The sequence below is a fragment of the Macaca nemestrina genome, chromosome 2, assembly GCF_043159975.1.
Source record: "Macaca nemestrina isolate mMacNem1 chromosome 2, mMacNem.hap1, whole genome shotgun sequence".
In the NCBI taxonomy this organism is placed as follows: domain Eukaryota; kingdom Metazoa; phylum Chordata; class Mammalia; order Primates; family Cercopithecidae; genus Macaca; species Macaca nemestrina.
This window is the reverse complement of record NC_092126.1, coordinates 161,325,579-161,346,400: the sequence shown is the minus strand read 5'-3', so window position 1 is coordinate 161,346,400 and position 20,822 is coordinate 161,325,579. Positions and strand designations below refer to the sequence as shown.

Below are 20,822 nucleotides of genomic sequence, written 5' to 3'. Positions count from 1 at the left end.
TGCACCATTAAGTTCTAGTCAATACAACCAAACAAGTTAAAGAAATAAAAGGCATCCAAATAATGGAAAATAAGGAAACTTTTATCTGTAGATGACATGATTACCTATGTAAAAAACCCAATGGAATCTATAACAAAGGGACTAGAACTAACAAGTGAGTTCAGTAAGCTTTAGGAGATCAGTATACAAAATTAAACTGCATTTCTACATATTAACAATGAACAACTGAAATCTAAAAAATAACAATTACAATAGCATCAATAAAAATGAAATACTTGGGGAAAATGTGACAAAAGATAAAAATCTGTAAGACCTACACACCAAAAACTACAAACTGCCGAGAGAATTTAAAGATGACCTAACCCCCGCAGCAGGTCTCAGTAGCTGGCAGAGTGGAGAGGACGGGATGGGACAAGACCGGACAGCAACAGCCAGGCAGCCTAGCTTCACAAAGGCTCTCACGCCTCCCCACCACCAAAATATCCAAGAGGAAGGAAGGTCAGCTCAGCTGAAGGGATAGGGAAGGAAGAGCCCAGGTGGAGATCCAGCACAGTTCTCAGCTAACCCTGCTCCTACAAAAGTGGAAAGCAAGCCAAAAAAGGCAGCAGGAAAGGATACATCTTCAGACAAAACAAAAGTGAAAAGGAAGGCAAAGAGAAAATACACCGAAGTGGCTAACCAAGAAACTAAACATTTACCTACAGAAAACAGAGAAACTAAACTGAGAAAGCCAGAGGAAAAAAAAGCCAAGTGTGATTAATATATACCTTGTCTCATGAGTCATTCCTGTCTCCCTTGTACTATCCACAGGAATTTTCTGAGTTTTTTTTTTTTTTTTTTTTTTAATTAGAGTTTCACTCTTGTTGCCAAGGCTGGAGTGCAATGGCATGGTCTTGGCTCACTACAACCTCCACCTCCCGGGTTCAAGTGATCCTCCTGCCTCAGCCTCCCAAGTAGCTGGGATTACAGGTGCCCCCCACAACTGGCTAATTTTTGTATTTTTAGCAGAAATGGGGCTTCAACATATTGGCCAGTCTGGTCCTGAACTGACCTCAGCTGATCCGCTCACCTCAGCCTCCCAAAGTGCTGGGATTACAGGTGTGAGCCACCATGCCCAGTCCAGAGGAATATTTTTATAAACTATTTTGTAAATGTAAGTTTTCTAGTAGCTCTAGAAATGTTTTTAGAAGGAGGGAATCCCAACTCATCCCATTTTTTAGGTGTAAATGCTTTTTTTAAGAGGTGAAATCATTTGCTGGTTATTTTTTGGTACAAACAAAATAGTGTGGGATACTGAATTATGGCAGGCTTTGACATTCCACATATGAGGGGTTAGTTTTTATATCCTACAATAAAAAGCATACAAAATGGCAATATGGAATCACAGTTCTGCATTTAATGTCTTGAATATTTTAAATTACTTCTCTTCCTATGTTGTTTTTTAGCAGAATTGTTTCCTAAAGAAAACCACTCCTTGATCATGGCTCTCCCTATCAGAAATGTGCATACTCTGTAAAAATCTTCAGTCATGGTAGTGCTGTTTTCCTAATAACCTTGTTAATGTACTGCAAAAGATTGAAAATTTGAATATGTAGTATATATGCTATTAAACTGTGAATTGGTGGGATGTACGTAGTAACTTAACATTTTAAGATACTGGTACCTGACAGCCTCTTAAAAATTTGCCTCCAGATTTTAAGCTGGAAATTCACTGGAATAACTGTTTAAAAAAGAATTACAATACACAGCTTTTTAGATTTTCAGTACATGTTAAGAACTGTGTACAAATTAAAATGTCTGTATACTGATCCTCAACACAACCAATAAAATCTCAATTATAAAAAATAAATGTGGCCGGGCACAGTGGTTCACGCAACTGTGATCCCAGCACTTTGGGAGGCCGAGGCAGGCAGATCACCTAAGACCAGCATGGCCAATATGGTGAAACCTCATCTCTACTAAAAATACAAAAATTAGCTGGCATGGTGGTGGGCGCCTGTAATCCTAGCTGCTTGGGAGGCTGAGGCAGGAGAGCTGTTTGAACCAGTGAGGCAGAGTTTGCAGTGAGCTGAGACTGCGCCACTGCACTCCAGCCTGGGCGACAGAGTGAGACTCCATCTCAAAAAAAATAATAATAAAATAAGAAGAAAGAAAGAAAGATGACATAAATAAATGAAGATACTGTGCTCATGGGTCAGAGGACTCAAGATTTAACTTAAGAGTATCAATTCTCCAAACTGATTTATAGATTCAACATAATCCCAATCAAACTCCCAGTAGGCTTTCATGTACAAACTGAATAGCTGATTCTAAAAGTTCATATAAATGTGAACGACCTATAATAACCAAAACAATGTTTTACTTTTTAAGGGATGAGATCCCGCTTTGACACCCAGGCTGGAGTGCAGGGGCACAATCATACCTCAGGTTGCTGCCTCAAAATTCTGGGCTCAAGCAATTCTCCCACCTCAGTCTCTTGAGTATCTGGGAGTACAGGTGCATGCTAATTGGTTTTTGTTGTTGTTGCTGTTGTTTTGTTCTTTTTGTAGAGATGGTGTCTTGCCATCTTACCCAGGCTGGTCTCAAACTCCTGTGCTTAAGCGATCTTCCCGCCTCAGCCTCCCAAAGTGCTGGGTTTACAGGCATGAGTCACTGCGCCCAGACCAAAACAATTTTGAAAAAGAAAAAGTGCTCTAACACTACCTGATTTGAAACTAATCTTAAGGCTACAGTTATCAGCCAGCATGGTATTTAACCTATATAAATAGACCAATAGAACAAAGTAGAGGTCCAGAAACAGACCTATACAGATACAGTCAACGGTAAGTGTTTCCAAGGAAATTCAATAGGGAGAAATAATCTTTACAATAAATGGCACCTGAACAACTGGATAGCCATATTAAAAAAAAGAACCCTTAACATGTACCTCACATCAGAAATAAATGCTTGTTCTTTAAAATATACTTTTGTAAATGAAAAGGCAAGCCACTGACTGGGAGAAAATACGTGTAAAACATGTACCTAGCAAAAGACATATCTAGAAGACAATCGACTCAATTAAAAAATTTCACTGGAAAGGAATTTTTTTTAACAGACTTCACTAAAGCAGATACACAGCAAATAAGCCCATGAAAAGATGCTCACTGGTGATCTATTGTATAGCATGGTGACTACAGTTAATAATAATGTATTACATAAGTCAAAATTGCTAAAAGAGTGAATATTAAATGTTCGCACCACAAAGAAGTATATAAGATGATAAATATACACAATTATTATTTGCCAATTAAAAATAAACTTTTTTAAAAAAGAAAAGATGCTCACAACTTTATTTATTAGGTTAATGAAAACTGAAACCATCATAGAGTACTTCTACATATCCCTCAGAATAGCTGAAATAGAAAAGACTGACCATACCAAGTGTGAACAACGATGTGTAGCAACTCAAACTCTCATACACTGCTCATGGGAAGGTAAAATAGTACAACCCATTTTGGCAAACAGTTGACAGCACCTTAAGTATACACCAGCAATACAACCCAGCCATATCACTTCTAGATACTTATCTGAGGGAAAAGTTATATCCACACAAAAAGCTGTCCATGAGTGTTCCTAACAATTTTATTTGTAATCAACAAAAACTGGAAATAATCCAAATTCCATCAACAAGTAAATGGATAAACCAATTGTTGTTTACCTATACAATAGAATACTACTCAATCATAAAATGGAATGAACAATTCATACATAAAACAATAAGTGAATACCAAAATGATTAAATTCTGTGAAACAAGAAAGAAAAAGAATACACGTTGCATAATTCCATTTATGGTAACTAATCAGTGGTAACAGAAAATAGATCAGAGGAAAGGGGTAGAGAAAAATGTACTAAAAAAGTATACTAGGAAACCTCTGGGTGAGATGAATATGTTCACAACTTAATTATGGTGATGGTTTTCACAGACTGTCAACCAGACTGTCATAAACCTATTTTTAAAAGATTCCATGTTAAATTCTGTGCATTCTTAATGATATTAAAGCACACATTATTTCATCCCTTTGGAGGATGCTAAGAAACCAACTCATTATTATGAAAAAATATATAGGAAGAGAATCAAGCATTTCTCTGTCCTATGTCAACTGTAGCTAAGGGAAAGGTCTTCTTTTGAGTGGCCTTCCAGCTAATAAAAGCAGAAGGAATGATCACTGTAACCTCTACAAAAGTAATGGATCTAGGCAGGGACCATCAAACACTGCCAAAACTTGAGGTAAAAAGCTGTCGGGGCTCTTTATAATGACAGATCAGGCTGACAAAACCGGAATGTAAGGATTAGCCAAGTAATGAATTAAAAAATAGGCAAAACAACCAAATAGACATTTCTCCAAAGACATACAAATGCAAACAAGCATATGAAAAGATGCTCAACATCACTTATCGTTAGACAAATGGAAATCAAAACTACCATAAAATGTGTAGCCACTATGAAAAACAGTAGGGAGGCTATTGAAAATATTTAAAATGAAATCATCATATGATCTAGACATTCCACTTATGTGTATATGTCCAAAAGAATTCAAAACAGAATATCAAAAGAGATATTTGCACACTTATGCTCATTGCAGCGTTATTCACATGGGCCAGGAGGTGGAAGCAGCCCAAATGTCCACCAACAGATGAATAAAGAAAATGTGGTAATACATACAATGGAGTATTATTCAGCCTTAAAGAAAAAGGGATCCTGTCATAAGCTACAACATAGATGAACCTTGAAGTCATTATGCTGAGTGAAATAAGTCAGTTACAAGAGGACAAATATTGTATGAGTCTACTTATACGAGTTATCTAGAGAAATCAAAATCATGGAAACAGAAAGTAGAATGTCAGTTGTCAGAAGCTGGGAAAGGAGAAATGAGGAATACTTGTTTAATGTGGTATAGAATTTCAATTCTGCAAGATGGTTCTAGATATATGTTATATAACAATGTGAATATTGTTAACACTACTGAACTGCACACCTAAAAATGGGTAAGAGGAAGAATTTTGTTTTCACCATTAATAAAAATTTTTTAAAACGGTTAAGAGACAGTATCAAATACAACGTATGACTTAGTTTCTGACTCTAAGAAACAAACATAAGATTTTGTGACAATGCAGAAAATCTGAATGTTGACTAGATGCTTAATATTAAGAAACTAACTCTTTTAAAGTATGATAACACTATTCTGAATGACCTTCCAGCAAATAAAAGCAGAAGAAATGATCACCGTAACTCCTATAAAAGTAATGGAACTAGGAAGGGACCATCAAAGACTGCTAAAACTTGAGGTGAAAAGCTGACAGGGCTCTTTGATGATTTTTAAGTTTAAAAATCTTTATCCAGGGCTGGGCACCGTGGCTCACTCCTGTAATGTCAGCACTTTGGGAATCCAAAGCAGGAGGACTGCTTGAGGCCAAGAGTTTGAGACCAGCCTGGGCAACATAGTGAGACCCCATCTCTACAAGAAAAGTTTTGAATCAGCCAGGCATAGTGGTGTGTGCCTGCAGTCCCAGCTACTAGGGAGGCTGAAGTGGATCACTTTGAGCCTGGGAGATTGAGTCTATAGTGAGTTGTAATGACACCACTACACTCCAGCCAGCATGGGCAACAGAATGAGACTCTGTCTCCAAAAAAGAAAAAAAGAATCTTTATTCTGTAGAGATACATACTGAAGTATTTACAGATAAAATAATTTGATAGCTGGGAATTGCTCAAGTAATCTAGGACACTATTTTACTTCTGTCTCAGTGCAATGTCTGGTGGTGAAGAATTCTTTGGTTGACAGCTTCCTTCTTTAAAGATGCTTCTCCACTGTCTTCTGGCTTATATTGTTTACAATGAGAACTCTGATGTCATCCTTATCTCTGTTCCTCTGCATGTAACATGTCTTTACTCTGGGTGTTTTTAAGGGGTTTCTTTTTAAGATTAGGTTTGAGCAGTTTGGCTATGATGTGCCATGATATAGTTTTCTTCATCTTTCTTGTGTTGGGGATTCACTTAGTTCCTTCAATCAGTGGATTTACAGTTCTTCATTATAAAAGGTTTTCAGACATTATTTCTTTAAGTATTTTTTCTCTTCCACGCTCTCTTTTCCTTTGGGGACTCCAATTGTCTGTATTCAGGTTTCTTGAAGTTGTCCCATAACTCACTTGTGGTTTTTTTTGCCCTCGTGTATATGTGTGTGTGTGTGTGTGTGTGTGTGTGTGTGTGTGTGTGTGTGTGTGTGTGTGTGTCGGGGTGTGGGGAAAGGGGGGGTATCACCTCTTTTTCATTCTTGATAGTTTCTATTCCTATGCCCAGAAGTTCACTAATCTTTTCTTTTGCAATTTCTAATTGCAATTAATCCCATTTGTGAATTTCTCATCTTGGACATCACAGTTTTTATCTCCAGGAGTTCAAATTGAGTCTTTTCATACCTTTTTACTTTATTAGTTTTTGTTTGTTTGTTTGTTTGTTTAAAAAGAGAGTCTCACTCTGTCACTCAGGCTGGAGCACAGTGGCACAGTCATAGGAATAAGCCTCAAATTCCTGGGCTCAAGCCACCCTCTCACCTCAACCTTGGGATTTAGGACCATAGTGTGCGGCACAAGTTTTTAACTTATTTATTTACTTTCTGGTAGAGACCGGGTCTCGTTATGTTGCTCCTGGGCTCAAGTGATCCTCCCATCTCAGCCTCCCAAAGCACTGGGATTATAGGTATGAACCACCATGCCTGGCAGTCTTTATCTTCCATATCTCTAACTTTTTGAACATATGGAATATGGTATGGTTATAACAACCATTTAAATTTTATTACCTGCTAACTCTAACATCTTTATCAGGTGAGTCAGTTTCAACTGATCATTCTCCCCATTGTGTTGTGTTTTCCTGCTTTTTTGCATATGTCACAATCTTTGGATGCCAGACAATGTCAATTTTACCTCATGTACTAGGTATTTTTGTATTCCTATAAACATTCCTGAGCTCCATTTTGGTATACAGCTAAGTTATATGGAAACTTTTTGATCCTTCTGGACCTTGCTTTCATTTGTCAGGTTAAGTCTGGAGCAGTACTAAGTATACAGCTCATTAATCTTAACTACTGAGGCAAGGCTCTCCTAAATACTCTACCTAATCCCTCATGAATTATGAGTTTCTCCAATCTAGCTAGTGGGATAGGCACTATTTCCAGCCCTGTATAGGTACCAGGCACTGTTCCCTCTAATCCTTTAAAATGATATTTTCTCTAACCTTGGGTAGTTTCCTCAAACACGTGCTAATCAGCATTCTGCTGAATATCTGTGGAAAGCCTTTGAAGATTTTCAGGCTTCACTCAATATACAGGTCTCTCTTCTTTGATATTCCATCCTATGAACTCTATTTGCCTGGTATTCACAGACTCTCAGCTCTGCCTCAACGCAGCAAGGCTGTGGGCTCTGCCTTAGCGCCTTTTTCTATGTTTACAACTAGAAACTCAAAACAGTAAGCTGAGATAATCACAGGATTTATCTCATTTGTTTCCCATCTTTAGAGATCACTATCTTCCACTGCCTAATGCCTAGTGTCTTGAACCGCTGTTTTCATGTATTGTATCTGTTTATTCCTGGTTCCTTCAGGTAGGAGGGTAAATCCTGGTCCTAATACTCCATTTTGGCCAGAAGCAGACGTCTTTATAACTTTCCTGATACCCAAAATACCCCATTTTTACCCAATGGGAGCTAGTTCAAGTTAGCTCTGAGTCTTTTCAACAAAACTTCAGTGGTCTCAGGTAACTTCTTTGCTTTATAAAATATTCCCTATTTTTAACCAAGAACCAGTTATTTTTGCAAGGAACCTGGTTCCTTTGAAAGAAAAATTCTAAATACCTCAGAATGCCAGTGCTCACTGCAACAAGGTAATTTACTATTTCTAGGCCCTCTCAGGACAGGGCTGGTGTTTTGTTTTATTAAAGAAAATATATCATAAATTCCCAGTGATACTACCAATTCAAACTTACTTAACTTCTTTAATTTTCTTATTTACTTATTTTCTTAAAGTAAAAGTATCAGATTTCTAATATTAATATAAATATGAATTTCCTTTATTCATATACAAATATATATAGTTTCGTAATAACTACCAGTTTTATATGGTTACCAAAAGCAAGTGAAGATTCATTTATACTTCTCTTTTGTCGTTAAGATATAAACTAGCAGAGGAAATTAGTCAAATTACCATAGTTTAACGGTATATTAAATTAATTCTTCTCTGTGTGGCTTAGCCATAAGCATGACAAACCAAGTCACTTGTTTCCTGCTTTTTAATTTGAAGATTTCTTCTCTCATTTTGATTTAATTTTGTTTTACAGTTATTTAAAACATTTACATGATTCCAAAATCATACCTAGTCACGAACATTACATCTATTGGACATGCAGTTTACATGCACAGGCAGTTTGGTACCGTGGGATACTGTTAATAATCTTTTAAGTACTATAGGTCATGAAAAAAACAATCACTCGTGCGATATTTGACTCTGAACAGCAAAGCTATGTCAACAGTATTCAAAACTGCTAGAAAAAAAATTAGCAACAGAAAATATTTTAAAAATGTACAACCACTTTCAAGACACGTTAAGTGTTATTAATGCAGTGATAAAAACTGTAGCGGCTGTTGGTTAAACAGCAGGTGAAATCAAAGGGCAAACTGACCAACATGCAACTAATACTACTAGCCAAAAGAAGCACTAACAAAAACTGGTTTGATAAAAGTGGAAGAACGAGATTGATTAACATATTAAATTTGTCAAATTACTGCATTAAATTTATAATGCAGTAAAAGGTTGGAAAACATGCAAGTTATGCAATTACTCAAGCAAAAATGTCTCAGCATGATAGACAACTGTGAAAATCTTTAAAATGGCATTAAATGAAATAATCCCAAAAGGGTAACAGAGGTCATACAGATTAAGAGATGTACCACGGTATCCAAAGAGCTATAATCAATATCATTTAATCGTTAGTAGTTATAAGAGGTGGGCTAAGCATGCAAAGCAATGTTGTGACCATCACATTTTAATTATGCTTTCTTTCCAATCCTGCCCTGCAAAACAATCACAAGATTTGTGTCACAGCATGCCAGTACAACTTTTATCAGGTGGACCTAATGCTGCATGAGCCTGTGGAAAGAACACTAATTCAGATATGAAAAGATCTTGGTTCTACTTATCTGCTACGTAATCTTGGCCAAATCATTCAAACTCAAAATTCTGGTATAAAATAGAAACATGGTTTGTACCTGCACTGCTCTACAGAAATATAATGAAAGCCACAAATGAAATTTTAAAAATTTCTAGTAGCCACATTTAAAAAAGGAAATAAAATTAATTTTAATATTTTATTTAACCCATGTCTAGAATATTATTTCAGTATAAAAATTGAGATACTTATTTTTTCATACGGAATCTTCAAAATCCAATGTAAATTTTACACTTACATATATCAGTTTGAATTAGCCACATATTAAATGCTCAATAGCTAACTGTATGCTGTCATATTGGACAGCATAGCTCAACCATTTTCAAACTTTTCATGGGGAAACAGAAGCAGCATGAGACTCAACTGAGCCTCAAAGCTCCACGGAACATAAAAATTTTAACACTGCTGGTCTAGATTATTGCAAAGGTTCTTTCCAGTGAAAAAGACTATTATTCTTTATGGCAATGGTCACTTACACTGAACTGCTGTAACCACTTAGCTGAGTTTCAGATAAAAGACCAGTAATGCTATCAATTTATTTTCTATCCATTTCAGTGTTTTTACATACATATGCTTTATCTTGTCCATAATCAGACACTTAAAGACATTCACAATTATTGTGTAACTGTAATATATCAGAAAATAATAACCTACCTCAGAGTTTGGTTGAGATGATTAGAGAAGTTAATTCATTAAGTGCTTAGAATAGCAAACACTCAACAGTTAACTGTTATCATCAATACTTCATCATTAATCCACTACACTATCCTAGAACTGTCCAGCTCTATTCACAACAGGATTAAAACATATTATAGCTTTTCTTCCCAAGGTCAATAAAATTTTCATGCCAGTTGTAAACTAATCAGCATAATAATCTACCTTATACAATGAGACATACAGATCAAAAATAGTAGAATCAGGCCTTCCCATCCTTTTAGTCTCAGAAATACTACCCCACAATGACAAAAGGGACAAGAAACAAAAACAGTATGTGTAGCTCCCAGTCATATCTACGACAATGGAAAAACAGACTGAGAAAGGACATACAAGTTAGAGTGGAGGAAGATCAAACCTAAGAGCCTATGGAGGAATATACTGTTGAGAAGCAAGCCCACAAACCACACAGAGCCTTGGAAAGCCTCAGAAATTTTTCTTAATTGAGGTATAACGGAAAGCTGTAGTGAGGTAGCGGACTGAAACAAGGGCACGGTTTGAAAAAGAGAAAATTAAGAAAACCAGCCTAGTAAGTCCAACATTTGACTTACAGGATATGAGGAAGGAAGGAGCTTCTCAATGAATTAACACAGGAAAATTCCCAAGAACATAGTCTTATACTGAAAGTACCCTCCTTTACCCCATCACCACACCAGCTAAATTTTGTATTTTTAGTAGAGACAGGATTTCACCACGTTGGCCAGGACGGTCACGAACTCCTGATCTCAGGTGATCTGCCCACCCTGGCCTCCCAAAGTGCTGGGATTACAGGCATGAGCCACCCCACTCAGCCTCATTATAGTTTTAACTTTCATTTATTCACTTGTATGTCTTCTTTTGAGAAGTATCTTTTCATGTCCTTTGCCCACGTTTTAATGGAGTTTTTTCTTGTTGTTTGAGTTCCTTGTAGATTCTGAACATTAGAACTTTGTCAGATAGTGTTAACAAATATTTTCTCCCATACTGTAGGTTGTCTGTTAAATACATTATTGCATTTGCTGTGCAGAAGCCTTTTAGTTTAAGCCCCATTTACCTATTTTTGGTTTTTGTATGTTTCCTTTTGAGGACTTAATCATAAATTCTTTGCTTAGATCAATGTCCAGAAGAGTTTTTCCCAGGTTTTCTTCTAGGATTTTTTTTTTTTTTTTTTTTGAGACGGAGTCTCGCTGTGTCTCCCAGGCTGGAGTGCAGTGGCGTGATCTCAGCTCACTGCAAGCTCCGCCTCCCGGGTTCACGCCATTCTCCCGCCTCAGCCTCCCAAGTAGCTGAGACTACAGGCGCCCGCCACCACGCCCGGCTAGTTTTTTGTATTTTTAGTAGAGACGGGGTTTCACCATGTTAGCCAGGATAGTCTCGATCTCCTGACCTTGTGATCCACCCGCCTCGGCCTCCCAAAGTGCTGGGATTACAGGCTTGAGCCACCGCGCCCGGCCTCTTCTAGGATTTTTATAGTTTCAGGTTATATTTTTAATTATTGAATCCATCTTGAGTTAATTTTTGTATATGGCAGGGGTACACTTTCATTCTTTTGCATACCGCTCTCCAATTTTCCCAGCACTATTCATTGAATAGTGTATCCTTTCCCCCGTATATACTTTTGCCAACTTTGTCCAAGATCAGCTGGTTGACAGTATGGGGCTTTATTTCTGGATTCTCTATTCCATTCCATTGACTTATATGTCTACTTTTATACCAGTACTGCGTTGTTTTCAATTACTACAGCCTTGTAGTATAATTTGACATCAGCTAATGTGATACCTCCAGCTTTATATTTTGCTTACGATGGCTTTGGCGATGGGGGTTCTTTTTTGGTTCCGTATGAATCCCAGGATTGTTTTCCCTTATTCTGTGAAGAATGACATTGGTAATTGGAGAGAAATTGCACTGAATCTGTAGATTGCTTTCAGTAGTACACAAATTTTATAATGAAGTTTAATTACATGAAATCAGTAGTCACCAAGAAGAAACAGAATAAAATGAACACTGCGTTAATCAAAGCGTGCCACTGCTACACCTTCAAATGGTGTTATGCCAAATACGATCCATACACTGGTGGTTATATTCAGACCTATACCTGGGTTCACATGTATCATACATGTATTCCATTTAAATATATGAATATAAATATATAACCATGCTGTTATGATTTCTGAGAATAAAAGGAAAGGAAATTACTGTAATCTCAGCATTTTGGGAGGCTGAGGCAGGCGGATCACGAGGACAAGAGATCGAGACCATCCTGGCCAGGATGGTGAAACCCTGTCTCTACTAAAAATACAAAAATTAGCTGGGTGTGGTGGCATGCGCCTGTAGTCCCAGCTACTCAGAAGGTTGAGGCAGGAGAATCGCTTGAACCTGGGAGGTGGAGGTTGCAGCAAGCCAAGATCACGCCACCATACTCCAGCCTGGTTACAGAGCAAGACCCTGTCTCAAAAAAACCACACACACACACACAAAAAACAAAAAAAGAAAGAAAAGGAAATTCACCCAAAAAATACAAGCTAATATAAAAGCTCACTGAAAGAAAAGGATCCATTTCCAGTTCAAAAATAAATAAATATATAAATAAGAGAAAATTAAGGGAATACATTCAAAGATGATAAAGCAGAAGGTCAAGAACTCATAATTTGCTACACTCAATATAAAGTCTATTACAATATTACAAAGTATCTTTGCCAATAATAAAGTACTTGATTCATATATCTACAACCCTAACAAATAAAATACTGAGGTTGTAATGTACTGTTGGACTTCACCTAACTGGATTATCTAATGCAGTTTTTCATAAAATCTGTTTTGAGAATATTTCACTATGACTGCAAAATATTTATAATAGAATATCTTATTTCTCAAGCATGAGGGTTCTAATTCATCTGACTTTATGGAATTTCTATAGTGAGGATCAAATGCTTCTTCAGGCTCCAAAGTCCCTCCTTAGCAAAAAAAAAAAAAAAAAAGGCACTTAAGCCTTATGTCTTTTCATTTCTTTGCCAAAAGTAATAGACCATTTGTCAACAGCATTTTCAAAGGAAGGCTAAAAAAAAAAAAAAAGTTCTCAATGTCTTTATGATTAATAATTAATCTGGAATAAAAAGACATATTCTGTGAATGAAATTTTACTTTAAAATGTTAGGTAACAAATAAATGTAAAGACAAACATGAAACAAGTGTAGCAAATTGCTGACAATTACTGAATTCAAAGGACTGGTTTATGAGGTTTCTCCTTTCTTTTTGTATATATTTTTACATTTCCAATTTTAAGTTTACAATGAACAGCAACACTTTATTGGTCACTTGTGAATTCATTAACAAACATACACCAAAAAAATCTTAAAGAAGAAAGTTGCACCTTTAGAAAACTAAAATACACTAAAAACAAATAGGCGAAAATATTGAACAGTGTAGTTATGCTGAGAAAATGAGAATGTGACAGATTTCCCCATTCTTGTATACCACTTTTCAGGACCTCCTCATCCCCACTCCAAAAAAGTAATTTTACAGGGGAGAACGGGAACACACGCGTGCGCGCGCACATACACACACACACACACACACACACACACACACACACACAACATTGTTAAAATAAAAGAAGGTAGTTTCAGGCTTAAAATGGAACATTAAATTCTTTAAAAGAAATGAATAAAGGTAAAGGATTTACCTGTTCTTCTCTTTTCTGCTTTCGTAACTGTAGTCCTTCTTCCTCCCTCCTCCTGCGCATCTCATCTGGATTCAGAGATTTGTTCTTGTAACTTTTTAGGCGAAAGTTCTCTTTTCCTGGGGTGGTCATGATTTCTACAATAAAAGTGGGGAGAGAACAAATGAGTTTACTGTGAAGAGCTCTGTTATTCTAGGAGCTCAGTCTTTTACATGCAGATATCCCAAAGGGACATCAGAAATGGCTACTTCCCCTCCCCAACTCCTGCCTTTTTTGAGACAAGGTCTTGCTCTGTCCACCCAGACTAGAGTAGAGTGGTGCAATCATAGCTCACTGCAGCCTTAAACTCCTGGGTTCAAGCAATCCTCCTGCTTCAGGTTCCTGAGTATCTGGGACCACAGGTGCATGCCACCACGCCCAGCAAATTTTTTTATTATTTGTAGAGACAGGGTCTGATCATGTTGCCCAGGCTGGTCTTGAATCCCTAGCTTCAAGTGATCCTCCCACCTTGGCCTCCCAAAGTGCTGGGATTTCAGGCGTGAGCCACTACACCTGGCCAGGTTACTTTAACAGTTTTATTAAAATGTGCTATTCAACAGCTTTTAGTGTATTTACAGCTTGTACAACCTTCATCACAGTGAATTTTGGGACATTTTAATCACCTCAAAAAGAAATCCTGTATTGTTTAAGCTATCGTCCCTATTATGGACATTTCACATGAACAGAACAGAATCATGTAATATGCAATATTCTGTGACTGGCTTCTTTCACTTAGCATGTCTTCAAGGTTCATCCATGTTGTAGCATATATCAGTACTTCATTTCTTTTTAGGCTGAATTCCAAATGGACATTTGGAATGTTTCCACCTTTCAGCTATTATGAATAACACTTCTACAAACATTTGTGGTCAAGTTTTACACGTTTTAATTTCTCTGGGTTACATACCTAGAATTGCTAGGTCATATGGTAACTATGTTTAATTGCTTAAGAAACTGCTCAACTGTTTTTCCTAAGTGGCTGTACCGTTTTATATTCCCATCAGCAGCATATGAGGCTTGCAGTATCTCCACATCCTTGCCAGCACTTTACTATTAAAACTTTCATTGAAATCATCCTAGTGGGTGTGAGTGGCATCTCATTGTAGGTTTGGTTTGCAATCCCCTGATGACAAATGAGATAGCGCATCTTTTCACATATATATGTGTTAACTGTGTATCTCCCATTAAAATAAAGTATATTCAGAGCCTTCGCCCATTTTTAAATTAGGCTGTCCTTTTATTATTGAGTTGTAAGAGTTCTTTTTACATTCTAGATAAGCGTCACTTATCAGATATGCTTTTCAAATATATTCCATAGATAGTCTTTTCACTTTCTTGGTGTCCTTTGAAACACAAAAGTTTTAATTTTGATAAAGTCCAAATTAATCTGTTTTTTGTTGTTGTTGTACATGCTTTTGGTGTCATATCCAAGAATCCTTAATCTTGAACTTCTTTCCAAGAGTTTTACCTGTTACATTTAAATCTGTGATCCATTTTGAGTTAATTTTTGTTTGTAGCATGATATGAGAGTCCAACTGCATTTTCTGCTTGTGTCTATCCAGTTATCCCAACACTACTTGTTGAAAAGACTCCTCTTTCTCCACAGAATGGTCTTGGCACCTGCTACAGACTGAATGTGTGTCTCACCCAAAATTCTTATGTTAAATCCTAACTCCCAATGTGATAGAGGTTGAAGGTAAAGCCTTTGGGAGATGATTAGCCCTTAGTGGTAGAGTCCATATAAATAGGATTAAAGCCCTTAAAAAGAGACCCCCAAAGAGTTCACGTGCTCCTTCAGCCATGTGAGGACACAGAGAAAAGACAGACATCTGTAAACCAGGAAGCAGGCTCTCATCAGACACTGAATCTGCCAGTGCCTTGATCTTGGACTTCCCAGCCTCCAGAACTGTGAGAAATAAATTTCTATTGTCTGTTAGCCACCTAGTCTCCGGTATTTCATTACAGCAACCCAAACGGACCATGACAGCACCTTGTTGACAACCAGCTGACTATATACATATATGTGGTTTAATTTCTTGACATTCAATTCTATTCCACTGATCTCTATGTGTATCCCTGTGCCAGCCCCACACTGTCTTGGTTACCATTGCTTCAAAGTAAGTTTTGAACTCGAAAAATGTGAGTCTTCTTACTTTTTTGGTTCTTTTTTCAAGATTGTTTTGGCTATTATTGATCCCTTGCAATTCCATATGAACTTTAGAATCAGTTTGTCAATTTCTATGAAGAAGTCAGCTATGATTCTGATAGGAGACTGCACTGAATCTGTAGATCAATTTGGGAAATACCAGCACCTTAATGTTAAATCTTCCACTTATTTAAGATAGGAGTTCTATTTAGATCTTAATTTCTGTCTATAATGTAGCTTTCAGAGTATGTTTTATACTTTTGTTAAATTCATTCCTAAGTATTTAATTTTATGCCAATGGAAATGAAATTGTTTTAATTCTCAGATTGTTCATCACAAATCTAGAAAAATATGATTGATTTTTGTATATTGATCTTGTATTCTACAATCCTGCTTATTTAATTGTTGCTAATGCTTTATCTGATACACATCATGTCATCTACAAACAGATAGCTTTACTTCTCCCTTTCCAATTTTGATGTCTTTTATTTCTTTTTCTTGTCTAACTACCCTGGCTAGAGTCTCCAATACAATGTTGAATAGAAATAGAGCAGACATCCCTGTCTTATGCTAGACCTCAGAATGAAAGCAGTCTTTTACATTAAGTATGATGTTACCTTTGGATTTTCTGTGAATGCACTTTTATCGGGCTGAGAAGTTCCCTCTTATTCTCAGTTGACTGTTTTATCAATAAAGAGTGTCAGATTTTGTCAAATGCTTTTTCTGTGCCTACTGAAATTAAAATGTGTTTTTTTTTTGTTTTTTGGTTTTTTTTTAAACACACAAGGGCCAGGTACAGTGGCTCATGTCTATAATTCTAGCATTTTGGGAGGTCAAGGCAGAAGTATCACTTGAAACCAGGAGTTCAAGACCAGACTGGGGAACATGGACTCCATCTCTACAAAAAAATTAAAAAACAAAAATCAGACAGGCTGGTGGTGTGCACCTGTAGTCCCAGGTACTCAGGAGGCTGAGGCAGCAGGATGGCTTGAGCCCAGGAGTTCCAGGCTGCAGTGAGTCATGATCACACCACTGTACTCCATCCTGGGTGATAGTGAAACCCTGTCTCTTAAAAAAAAAAAAAAAAGATGGGTTTATATTTTCTTGTGATATATTTGTCTGGCTTTGATATCAGAGTGATACTGGCTTCATAAAATGAGTTGGAAAGTATTCCCCAGGAAGATTTTGTGAAGAATTATATTCTTTATTTCTTTAAATATTTGGTAAAATTCAGCAGTAAAGCCATATGGGCGTAGGCTTTTTCTTTGCAGGCAGTTCTGTGACTACTAATTCAATGTCTTCACATGTTACAGGTCTATTCACATGGTCTGTTCCTTATTGAGTCAGTTTTGGTAGTTTTTGTCTTTCCAAAAATGTGTGCACTTCATCTAAGCCATTTAATTTACTTGGATACAACTGTTTTTTTGTTTTTTTGAGACAGAGTCTCACTCTGTTGCCCAGGCTGGAATACAGTGGCGCCATCTCGGCTCACTGCAACCTCTGTACCTCAGGTTCAAGCCATTCTCCTGCCTCAGCCTCAGAGTAGCTAGGATTACAGGCATGTACCACCACGCCTGGCTAATTTTTGAATTTTTAATAGAGACAGGGTTTTACCATGTTGGCCATGCTGGACTCAAACTCCTGACCTCAGAAGACCCACCCGCCTCAGCCTCCCAAAGTCCTGGGATTATAAGCATGAGCTACCATGCCCGGCCACAACTGTTAATAGTATTTCTTTATAATCTTATTAATTTTTATAAGGTCACTAGTGATGTCCCCTCTTTCATTTCTAGTTTTTTCCCCCCCAGACACTCTCTCACTCTGTTGCCCAGGCTGGAGAGTGCAGTGGCACAATCATGGCTCACCGTAGCGTCAACTTCCTGACTCAAGCAATCCTCCCACCTCAGCCTCCCAAGTATCTGGGACTACAGGCACTTGCCCAAATTATTATTATTTACTGGGGGGGGGGGGCGTTGGGGGGATAGAGATGGGGTCTCAGCACGTGGGAAACTGTTCTCAAACTCCTGAGCTCAAGTGATCCTCCTGTCTCGGTCTCCCAAAGTGCTGGGATTACAAGCATGTGCCACTGTGCCTAGGTAATCTGAAAAATGTTGAGTTTTTTCTCAATCTAGCTAAAATTTGTCAATTTTATTCATCTTTAATGCTCTCTATTGTTTTCCTATTCTCTGTGTCATTAATTTTCACTCTACTCTTTATTTGCTTCTTCCTGCTTGCTCTGTTCTTCTTACCTCAGTCACTTAAAGTAGAAAGTTAAGTTACTGATTTGAGATCTTTCTTTTTTTTTTTTTTTTTTTTGAGACAGAGTCTCACTCTATTGCCCAGGCTGGAGGGCAGTGGCACGATCTTGGCTCACTGCAACCTCTGCCTCCCAGGTTCAAGTGATTCTCCTGCCTCAGCCTTCCAAGTAGCTAGGACTACAGGCACCTGCCACCACACCCAGCTAATTTTTGTATTTTTAGTAGAGATGAGGTTTCACGATGTTGGCCAGGCTGGTCTCAAACTCCTGACCTCAAGTAATCCACTCACCTCCGCCTCCCGAAGTGCTGGGATTACAGGTGTGAGCCACCACACCCAGCCTCCTTTCTTTTTAATAAGGGCATTCCTTTTAAGCACTGCTTTAGCTGTATCCCTAAGTATTCCTACATGATGTCTTCATTTTCATTTATCCCAAAGTGTTTTCTGATTTCCTTTTTGATTTCTCCATGGACCCACCAGTTATTTAGGAGTATGTTCTTTAACTTACACATATTTGTGAGTTTCTCAAATTCCTTACTGTTACTGATTTCTTTTTTTTTTTTTTTTTTGAGACGGAGTCTTGCTCTGTTGCCCAGGCTGGAGTGCAGTGGCGCAATCTCGGCTCACTGCAAGCTCCGCCTCCCAGGTTCACGCCATTCTCCTGCCTCAGCCTCCCGAGTAGCTGGGACTACAGGAGCCCACCACTGCGCCCGGCTAATTTTTTCTATTTTTAGTAGAGACAGGGTTTCACCATGGTCTCGATCTCCTGACCTTGTGATCCGCCCACCTCGGCCTCCCAAAGTGCTGGGACTACAGGCGTGAGCCACCGCGCCCGGCCACTGTTACTGATTTCTAATTTCTTTCCATTGTGATCAAAGAACATGATTTGTATCAATTTAATCCTTTTACATTTATCTAGCTTGTTTTGTAGCCCAGTAAAACGCAAAATGCACATGTAACACTTCCTATCCTGGAAAATACATATTTCCAAGATATACATATTTCCATTTGAAAATACATATTTTTGACTTGCTGGCTGGTAGTGTGGTCCATACATGTCTGTTAGGTCTAGTGGGTTTATTGTACTGATTCCTTCTTGACCTTCCACCAAGTTGTTCTGTCCTCTATTGAAAGTGGGGTACTAAAGTCTCCAACTCTTATTATTGAATTCTCTCTGTTTCTGTCAGTTTTTGCTTCTCTCATTCATTTACTGCGTATGTCCTAGGACCATTTCCAGAGGCTTTCCATGGTTGTTTTTGAAACACTTTACCCTGAGTTTACCGGGTAGTGGGTCAGCAGTGCTCTTTATTATGCTAAAAGCTACATACTTACTTACATGATGATGATTTTGATGCAAACCTGGGTTGAGAATCACTAATTCATAACATGCTATCACATCTTCTATTTTACTTGGATCTCTTAACAAACCTTTATGGCAAAAATTATCATTCTCACCTTTTACAGGTAAGCAATCAGAAGGCTCAGAGTGACTTGGCCGGGGTTACACACTTAATAAAGATAGAGCTAGGATATGAACGCAGGTCTCATTACACACCCAGTGATCTACTGACATGGACTGAATTGTGTCGTCCCCCAAAACTCTTATGTTGACACCCTAACCACCAGTGTGACTTGTATTTAGTTATAGCACTTTTTAGGAGGCAGAGTTAAAGGAGGTCATGAGAGTCCTACCCTGATAAGACTGGTATCGTTATAAGAGAATGAGACACTAGAGACTTCTCTGGGAGATACAGAGAAAGACTGTACAAGCAGACAAGAATGCAGCTGTCTACAAGCAAGAGAGTCCCCAGAAATCAACTCTTTTGGCACCTTGATCTTGAATTCTAGCCTTCAGAACTGTGAGAAAATAAATTTCTGCTTAAGCCACCCAGTCTGCAGTATTTTGTTATGGTAGCCTGAACAGACTAATATATCTACCCAATGGAAATTTGGCAGAAACTTTATCAGACTAAAAGGTGGGTGTAATACAGATGAGAACTTGTGAATAATTCCAAGGGAATCATATTTAAAGCTGCTGAAAAATGATATAAAGAATGCTGGTTTCCTGAAGCACGCAGCATTTTAGCTATGAAATATCACAATATGGCACAATAATAGCAGTGTTGCAATGATGACTCAAATTCAAAATCCGGGTGGGACATGGTAGCTCCCACCTGCAATCCCAGCACTTTGGGAGGCCAAGGTGGGAGGATCACTTGAGCGGAGTAGTTTTGTAGTGACCCTGTCTCCACAAAAAATACAAAAAAATTAAGCATGGTGGCAGGCACCTGTGGTCCCAGCTACTTGGGAGGCTGAGGTGGGAGTATCACTTGAGCCTGGGAGGCCAAGGCTGCAGTGAGCCAAGATCACACCACTGGGCAAAATCCCATCTCAAAACAAAAAAAAAAGATTCATAAGTTTCAGTTTCAGGTCAAATAAAGGAAAAAGCCAACAGTAAAGTCTAACAAGACCAAAAACCTAAAATTAGTCTTAAGGAAGTAACTTAGAAGTCTGTATTCAATGTGGAGCTGTAAGGGAGAGCAATTAAAGCCAGCGTTGGAAGCATGCATATATATATGCATTGATATATTAGCCCCTGTGTGAAGTGACCTGTGTACAAAGATGTTCTTTTTTTTTTTTTTTTTTTTTTTTTTGAGACGGAGTCTCGCTCTGTAGCCCAGGCTGGAGTGCAGTGGCCGGATCTCAGCTCACTGCAAGCTCCGCCTCCCGGGTTCACGCCATTCTCCTGCCTCAGCC

General features: G+C 38.0%; 1 protein-coding gene across 1 annotated transcript in view; it reads right to left on the bottom strand.

Annotated features, from left to right (window-relative positions):
* The window catches only part of LOC105470281 (karyopherin subunit alpha 1), a 90,204-nt gene that overhangs the window by 58,073 nt on the left and 11,309 nt on the right, over window positions 1-20,822 (bottom strand). Inside the window, exon 2 of the mRNA XM_011722098.3 lies at window positions 13,628-13,761. Coding sequence (XP_011720400.1) covers window positions 13,628-13,756 — 129 coding nt within the window. The 5' untranslated portion in view covers window positions 13,757-13,761. The remainder of the gene's footprint in view (window positions 1-13,627; window positions 13,762-20,822) is intronic.